The 9549-nt window shown below is 31.3% G+C and overlaps 1 protein-coding gene across 1 annotated transcript; it reads left to right on the top strand.

Annotated features, from left to right (window-relative positions):
• The first annotated feature begins 1042 nt into the window (after nucleotides 1–1042).
• Nucleotides 1043–5885, top strand: LOC133778209 (uncharacterized). Its single transcript, XM_062218082.1, has 6 exons — nucleotides 1043–2137; nucleotides 2222–2485; nucleotides 2593–2790; nucleotides 2887–4216; nucleotides 4401–4757; nucleotides 4873–5885. The coding sequence occupies exons 1-6, from the start codon at nucleotides 1043–1045 to the stop codon at nucleotides 5883–5885; spliced, it is 4257 nt and encodes a 1418-aa protein (XP_062074066.1).
• The last annotated feature ends 3664 nt before the right edge of the window (nucleotides 5886–9549 follow it).

The following is a 9549-nucleotide window of genomic DNA, read 5'->3' as shown; positions in this document are numbered from 1 at the left end:
AACTAAAATTATATTTTTTTAACAACTAATAACATAATTAAAAAAAATCATTTTTAGAGAGATCATAATCAAATTAAAATAGTTATTTTTATGAATAATATCACTTTGACCCATATGTTTTGATTGAATAGTTAATTGACTCATTTATTTTGTTAAATGACAATTTAAATCCTAAATTTTACGGAACAAATCAAAATAGTTTTCTAGATCTAGTTTTAGTCAAATAATTTTTTAATATAACTTAAATGTCCTTGATTTTTTTAATTAATAAATTGATTTATATAATTAAAAATACATTTTAAAATAAAAATAAATTAAATTAATTTTAAAATAAAAATATATAATAAAACTATTCTTTAATTTAAACATAAATATTCTTAATTCAAAATATAATTTACACCTAAACCTAAAATCTTAATTGTGCTTCTTATTTTTTTTCCTTTCCTCTTCTTCTTCTTCTTCTTCTTCTTCTTCTTCTTCTTCTTCTTCTTCTTCATGCATCATTGCTCTTGCAGCCAGCTCCCACGGCAGCAAGCTTCCATGGCAGTAGCTCTCGACGGCTTCCATAGCAGCAAATCTCGATCGTGGTCAAGATCTGAGTATGTGAATGGAAAGATCTGAGTTTTGTGAGCGGTGCTTTTCCGTGGAGATTTGAGTCGTGAACGACTGAGATCAATCTTCTCCATCAAAGAGCTTCGTCCCTATCAACAGCTGAGATCTGGGTTTGTGAATGCCAACGTCGAGGAGCTTTTCTATCGATCCCTGCTTAGCCACAGATCTGAAGCTCTGCCTCCAGCTAGCCTCGCATCTCCAACGACACCCATACCTTGCAGATCTGAGCTTTGCACCTCCGACTAGCCTCACGCCCAGTCCCAGAAACCATTACAAAACCTTGACAAATTAGATTAGAGGGAGGGAAGACTAGCTTCAAGTCAAAATCTATTTAACTAGTTTTCTTAAATTTGTCTTATATACTTCTAGATTTTGGCAGTATTCACCCAACTGTCAAATTTTGAATTTGTGAAAAATTAAACAAAGCTAGATGAAGAAAAAAGAGCTCCAATCATTTGATAAAAAACAAACATCACAGTTAGGCGTGAGGGTTCTCTCTAGCTTCTCCATGGTGAGGCGCAAGAAAGTTCACCCGAAGCCTACTACAATTGACAAGGGAAAGATTAAACCAGGAAGTGAGAAAGAGGGTGAAGGTTCGATAGCAGTGGATGATGAAGTTCCTTCGACTGAATTGGAGGAAATCTTTAAAGATTCTATGGCTGAATTCCCTGAGTTTGGAGGCTCGATTAGGAGAGATCGAAATATGGATGGGGATGAGATTCAAGATTCTGGGTTGAAATGGAGCGAACAAGATGATGGTGACAACGATTTTATGACTCGAGCCAAAGATAAGTGGTCTTCGTTTAAAAATCTGTTACCGAACCAAGGTGGTGCTCGACTGAAATTTGCAGAACCTTTGGTTCAAGATGGCCATCGAATTGCTCAAGTAGATTTGGAGGAAATTGCTGTTGAGGCATCTATTTGGAACTCAGCTGTGGTTTGTATGGTTTTAGGGGCCAATCCCCCTTTTGCAATCTTTGAAGGGTTCATAAAGAAAATGTGGGGAAATTTGGGTATTGAGAAGATTGCAAGGTTAAATGTCGGCCATACTCTTGTTAAATTCAGAGATGAAGTTACTAAAGACTTGGTGTTAGAGAATGGGGTTTTGCATTTTGATAGGAAGCCAGTTATTGTGAGACCTTGGACTACTGAATTAGATCATCTGAGGTTAGTCAAATCAGTTCCTGTATGGGTGAGATTACCTGGGTTAGGTTTGCAATATTGGGGAACCAAATGTCTAAGCGCTTTGGTGAGTACTCTTAGGAGACCAATTCTAGTTGATAAGGTCACAAAGGATAGATCTATGATGAAATTTGCCAGGGTTTTAGTGGAGATTGATATAACTGATGAGGTTCCGAAATCTATCCAATTCATGAATGAAAGAGGCCAATTAATGGAACAATTGGCTGAGTTTGAATGGCTTCTAACTCAATGTAAGAATTGCAAAGTTTATGGCCATATTGTGTCTCTCTGTAACAGGAAAAAAGAGGAGATATGGAAACCAAAAGATCAGAAAGCTGGGGGAGTAAAATAGGGCAGTTCGTCTGAGATACAGAAGGAAATTACTTCAGTTACACCAGAGTCTGATACTGGTTTGGGAACTAAACAGGCTGATGGCATCTTGGAGAGTCCTAAAGCTCATTTGCAATCAACTAATGTTGAGGGTGTAACTACTCATATATCCAAGACAGATCAGGAAAAGGAGAACCAGAGCTCATCGAACATCAATGTCGATCATGAGGATGTTTGGGTAACACCTAAGAGAGTGGGTGGGGTGAAGAAGCTGGCTCATAAAGGTCAGAACAAATTGAAAAACACTTATGATGTGTTACAGGATAAGAGATTAGAGGGTTTGAAAATGGATGATAATTCAGTAAAAAAAATTAAATGGGGGAGTTCCACATACTTAGCTGGAATGTTCGAGGTCTGAATAAGAGGGAAAAACAATGATCCCTCAGTGATTTTTGTAGGCTGAATAAGGTTGGTTTAGGTTCTTTTCTTGAGACCAAATTAAGGGGAGAAAAAGTGGAGGATATGATGAGGAACTATTTTAATGGTTGGAGCTTTTATAAAGGGAGTGTTAATGAAGGTAGAATTTTACTGGTGTGGAAAAGTAATATGCTGGTTGTGGATATAATTCAAGAAAGTGACCAATTCATTCATACTCTTATTAAAGAGGTTAGGTCTGATAGGAAGTACTGTGTTACTTTTGTTTATGGCAGAAATACTATTCAAGAAAGAAGTCAATAATGGAGTGATTTATCGTGTATTTAGTTTCCTGCTGCTGCTTGGTTACTGACAGGGGATTTCAACTCAGTTTTTGATGGTGATGATAGGCTTGGGGGTCGTTCTGTGACGACAGTTGAAATGAATGATGCTCAAAGTTGGAAAGCTTTAGGTATGGCTGATGAACTTAGGTCTATTGGCTCTCACTTTACTTGGACTAATAACCAAGCTGGTAGGGCTAGGATTTACTCTAAAATATACCGTATTTTTAAGAATGAAGAGTGGATTGATTTGTTCCCTGAGTCCGTTGCTGTTATAAGGTGGGACATTTTTTCAGATCATTGTTACTATCTTATTAAGACTTTACAGGAGGTGGTTTCTGGGTTTAAGCCTTTTAGATTTTTTAACATGTGGATTGAACATGCTAAATTCAAGAATACTGTTATGGATTGTTGGAACAAACTTGTTAATGCTCTTGGGCTTGATAAAGTGATGGTACAACTTAAGAGGTTGTCCCGGGTACTGAGACAGTTTAATAAGCATGAAATAGGAGATGTTGAATGTAATTTTCAGGCTGCTAAGGAGAGGTATAATCGGGCTCAAACTCAATGTCAGCAAGCTCCTCATATTGATGTGTTTCAAATTGAAGAACAGACAACATTTAATATGCTGGTTCAACAGTATAGAGTCTATGACAGTTACCTTAGACAAAGAAGTAAAGTGAATTGGCTTAGATTTGGAGATGATAATACGACTTATTTTCACGCTTGTTTGAAGCAATGGAAGGAAATAAATCGTATAACCTCCTTTGTCACTGAAACCGGGCAATTAGTTGAGAATTATGAAGAGGTGGTGGATCATTTTATACTGCATTTTCGGAATGCTTTGGGCAGTCACAGTAAAACTTTGGGGTCTATCCAAAATGATTGTTTTATACATGGTAATATTCTTTCTCTTGAGCATCAGTTGGCCTTAATAAAACCATTTTCTAGGAAGGATGTTAAAAGTGCTATGTTTAGCATTGGTTCTATCAAGAGTCCGGGACCGGATGGGTATGGTTCGGGTTTCTTTAAAGCAATGTGGAATGAGATTGGTGATGACATTTCAGATGCTATTTTAGGTTTCTTCCAGCAAGGTTCACTTCCTAAAGGTCTAAATAATGCTTTGTTGACATTGATTCCTAAAGTTCCGAATCCCACTAAGGCAGTGGAGTATAGACCTATAGCTTGCTGCAATGCGTTATATAAATGCATTTCGAAGATGATTTGTGGTAGACTGAATTTGATCCTTCCAGTGTTAATAAACCAAAATCAGGGAGCTTTTTTTAGAGATAGACTTTTAGCTCATAATATCCTTATTTTTCAGGATATTCTTAAAGGTTATAGGAGGAAACATATCTCTCCTAGATGTGTGATGAAAGTTGATCTAAGCAAAGCTTATGACTCAATTGATTGGCACTGTTTAGAGGACATTCTTACTGCTTTTTGTTTCCCGGGCCTATTTATTAAGTGGATTATGACTTGCTTAAAAGATTCATCTTATTCTATATTGTTGAATGGCAGAGTTCAGGGTTGTTTTACTGGGAGGAAGGGGCTTAGACAAAGGGACCCGATTTCCCCTTTGTTGTTTGTGTATCATGGAATACTTTACTAGATTTCTCATCCAAGCTACTCAGAATAAAGATTTTAAGTTTCATCCGAGATGCAAAAAGCTGAGTTTGGTGAGCTTATGCTTTGCGGACGATTTAGTGCTGTTTTGCAAGGGTAACAACACTTCAGTTCAGGTTATTCAAGCTTGTTTTAAGTCTTTTAGTGCTGTTTCTGGTTTAACAGCAAATTTGGAGAAATCGAGAGTTTATTTTGGTGGTCTATCTGAGAAAGAAACTAGAGATATTTTGAAGGAGCTTCAGTATGCTGAAGGTGAGTTCCCTCTCAAGTATCTTGGTATTCCTTTAAGACCTACAAAGTGGAAAGCTGGGGACTATGATAACATAATAAAGAAGATAAAATTGAAGCTTTATCACTGGTCTAACAGACACTTTATCCTTTGCTGGAAAAGCTCAGTTGATACATTTTGTGCTTTTGGGGATTAGAGCCTTTTGGATGAGTATCTTCCTTCTCCCTAAGAAAGTTATTGCTAAAATTGATCATCTCTGTAGGAAGTTTCTGTGGGGTACTAATAGGAGGAATGATCACAGGAGTAAGTTGCATCTCACAGCTTGGGATCAAGTGTGTCTTCCTAAACAATTGGGGGGTGTTGGCTTTAAGGAAGGTGTCAAATGGAATATGGTTTTACTTGCTAAATATATATGGGCTGTTTCTTCTAAACAGGATGTTCTTTGGGTTAAGTGGATTGATGCCATTTATCTTAAAGGACAGTCTATTTGGGATTATAAGCTTCAAGCGGATGTGAGCTGGTATTGGCGTAAACTCATTAAGCTAACAACTGTCATCAAGTCTGAGATATTGATCAAGGCAACAGTGAGGAACAAATTGAATACCAGTAAATTGTATGGTCTGTTGGTTCACAAGGACAGAGTTCATTATGATCATGTTGTTTGGTGTAATTTGACTTTGCCCAAGCATAGGTTTATCCTTTGGCAAGGTACTTTGAGGCATTTACTAACTAGAGACAACTTGCTAAAGTGTCACTTACAGCTGCCTTCTGACTTGTGCCCTACGTGTGAATTGCAGCAAGAATGCCATGAGCATCTTTTCTTTCAATGTCAATTCTCCCAAATGGTGAGACATAGAGTTGCTGCTTGGCTGAACTGTGATGTTTGGCCTGTCCAGTACCAGGGATGGATTGAGTGGATGAAGGGGAAACCGAAAGGAATTCAGCAAAAGATTCTAGCTGCTGGTTTAGCAGCTGCGGTTTATTTGATCTGGTGGAATAGGAATCATTGCTTGTATAATCTTTGTTCTCTATCTGTGAACTCGGTTGTTTCTTTGTTGCAAAAGAGCTTATTTGCTAGAATTAAAAATCTGCCTAGATCTAAGCTAACTAGTAAGGATGTAATTTTTCTTGAGAGAATCAATCTCTTGTAATCCTCGGCTGGAGGGGCTCTTTTGAGCTTGTTTTGTGGTTCAATATATTTCTTCTTTCATAAAAAAAAATAAAATAAACAAAGCTTGAAATGATGAAAGAAAGGTTTGCAAAATTGTTGTGAGAAAAACATGTGCGGTTATGGAAAAAAGCTTTGCACATCTTTGAAAAAGGGGATTGATGACTGATATGAAAAATAAGAAGATAGGGAGGAAAACGTGGAGGGAAAGAAAAGAAAGAAAGAATTGTTTCGCAACTTAACTAAAAAACTGTTTTTTGTTTTTAAAAGCTAAAAATTGTTTTTTGAAAACAAGTGGAGGTGTTTGGTATTGTTTTCAAAAAACAATTTTTAAAAACAAAGTTACAAAAAACAAAAAAATTTGAGAACAACAAAAAGTTGTTTTCCGTTGTTCTCAAATTTTCTTTCCTTACTTTCTCACTTCTTATTTTTCATCATTTTTTCTTTCAAATTATTTTATCTCATTATTTATTACAAACTTTTAAAATATTTTTCTCTTTGTAAATATATTTGTTAATTTTTTATTTAAGATTTAAAAATAAATAAAACTAAAAAATAGTTTTTAGAAAACATTAACCAAACATTTCTTGTTTTTTGAAAACTACCAAAACAGTTTTTTGTTCTCATTTCTGAGAACACAATTTTGAAAACAAAAAACAAAAAGCAATGCCAAACAGACCAATTTTTGGTTTATGATTGTTTTAGTTTTGTTTTTTAATTTTTGTTTGTTTTATGATAGTTTTAATCTGATTATATTAGACTTTTGTTTTGATTAATCTTATTTTTATAATTTTTAAATGAATTTTTCTTTTTAATTATTTTTATATTTAAAAAATTAAAATTCAATATTTAATAAAATTGAAGGTATTTTAATTATATTGAAAAATTATTTGACCAAAAATAGATCGAGGTTACTATTTTGATTTTTTTGCAAAGCAAATGGTATGAATTGTTATTTAAAAAAACTAGAGACCAATCGAGTATTCAGATAAAACACATGAGTCAAACTGATTTTTTTTTCTAAAAAATATTTTTATTTTTTACGGTAGTTTTTAACCGTTGTGAAAGTAACTTTTAGTAATATAGCTTTCATTACACAAAAAATATATATTTGAGAATTTTTTCTTTTTGATATTAGCGGCGATAATATTGAATTTTTTTTCAAAAGTTACACTTTAATACCCAAATCTTTTTTTTTAGGTAATAATACTTAAATCTATATTTTTTGTGCAACCGTTAGTACTCACCGTTAAAGGTACGTTAAGTATCCACGTGACACATTTTTATACTCGTTAATTTAAGTATTGGAGTGTAAATTTTGAAGCGATTTGATATTATCGCCGCGATTATCCCTAAATTTTGTAAATACTATAAAAATATTTTTAAATTTTAAAAAATCTAAAATATTATTAAAAACTAATTAATAAAACTAAAATTTGCAAATTCGAAACAACCCAAATTAAAATTGAAACTCAAAATCATCCCAAAATTCATATTATTTATTAGTTTTAAATAATATTTTAGATATTTTAAAATTTAAAATGATTTTTATAATATTTAAATAATTTAGTCTAAAATCATTCCAAAATCTATATGTGCCACGTGAATACTTAACGGTCAGTTAACGGTGAGTACTAACGGTTGCACCAAAATTATAGATTTATGTATTACCTAAAAAAAATGGGTATTATTACCACTAATTAGACTAATAAAAATTTGTTACGTGGATACTTAACAGGTAGTTAACAGTGAGTATTAATGATTGCACAAAAATTGTAGATTTAGGTATTATTACCACACAAAAAATGTGTATTAAAGTATAAATTTTGAATTTTTTTTGGATATTATCGCCGCCAATATTCATTTTTCTTTTAATATCAAATACTTTATAGATATTTTTTGCAAACTAATGACTTATATTAATAAACCCTATACAGATAGCTTTATGATAACAAGAGGAAATTACATATTTTATGGCTTTATTTTTTTAACAAATTTACAAAAATGTGGGTTTTTTTTAAAAACAAAAAACGTATTTTATGTCTTTATTTTTAAGAGTTTTCAATATTATGGATTTAGGTTCCCATATTTTTGTATAAAATTGGTTTATGCCATAGTTTTACTATTGATTAAGTTTATTTAATTTATGAAGTTATTTTAGTCATTTCAATATTTTTTATTGGGTAATTTTATTTGCACCCCAAACATATATATAGGCACCCCATTAATTAAATAAAATTAATTTTTAAAATATTTTTAACATGGTTTTTAATATATTTTTTTGACATTCTTTAATTTCTTAATTTTGTTAATTTCAATAATTTTATTAAACTTGTTTTCATAATTTTTTTTAAATAATGTATAATTTTTTAGAAATTAAAATCTTATTTTAATAAGTTTTAATATATTTTTTGTTTTAATTTTTTTATTAAAATATTTAAAATATATATTATTTATATGTATTTTTAAGAATACCAAAAAGAAAAAAATTAGAAGAATGTGATCTGAATATATATATATTATATTAATTTTTAATAAAAAGGGTTGTCTAAATCAAATTTTGGGTAAAAATATAATACTTTTTTTTATTTAATCATTTTTATATTAATTTTATCGTACAATATTATTTTAGTATTTTAAAAAGGGAATTTAATCTATTTTATTATTTTTATATTGTTTAATATTTATTTTTTGTAATTTAATGTTACAATTCAAAATCACAAATAGAATTTCACTTTACCATTTTCAGTTTTCATCTCTTCAACTTCTTTTCTCTGTGGCGTCTTCTTTCTCCTCCCTCTTTCGTCGAACATTTTTTGAAAGAGTCTCCTATTTAGTCGCCTCTCCTTCAACTCAAATTATTTCATTATTTATTATCATTTTTTTTATTATTGTACGTAATTTTTTTACTACATTTAAAAAAAATTGAATCAATTTTTTGTTCTAGCTATTTCTTCTATGTTTTTTTTTATAGATTGTGACTATTTTTTTCTTTGTCTGGTTAAGTAACTCATTGCTTTCACATTTACATATGTGTTTTTTTTTCTTCATATTTGGATGTTCCCATCGAGGTAACTAGTTACCAATTCACGTTTTCATATCTGTTATTTTTTTTTTTTTCAGAATTGAATGTTCACATCAAGGTAACTAATTACTCATTCACATTATCATATCTATTTTTTTCCTTTCCAAATTTAGATGCTCCTATCAGTGTTATTGCTTACTCATTCAAGTTTTCGTATCTATTTTATTCTAGATTTGGATTTTCCCACTACAATAACCGGTTACCTATTTACGTTTTCATACTATTATTTTTTTCTAGATTTGAATGTTCTCATCAAAGTAACTGGTTAACCATTGCCATTTTTATATCTAATTTTTTTTCTTTCTAAATTTGGATGTTCATATCAGAGTTACTTTAAAAAGAAAATGCTAGAATTATTGTTTTAAGTTTTTTTTACATATAGTAGAAAAAATAATAAAAAAAAGTACAATAGTAAATGATAATAAATAATAAAATAATTATGTAATATTAAAATATATGTGAAAAAAGAAGAAAAAAATGGAAGGATAAAAGAGTAAGAAGAAAAAAGAAGGAAAGAAAACTGAAAAAATATATATTAAAAAAAAGATGAATGAAAAGAAAG

This window comes from Humulus lupulus, chromosome 1 (genome assembly GCF_963169125.1).
Source record: "Humulus lupulus chromosome 1, drHumLupu1.1, whole genome shotgun sequence".
Lineage (NCBI taxonomy): Eukaryota > Viridiplantae > Streptophyta > Magnoliopsida > Rosales > Cannabaceae > Humulus > Humulus lupulus.
This window is presented reverse-complemented; position numbering and strand designations above follow the sequence as displayed.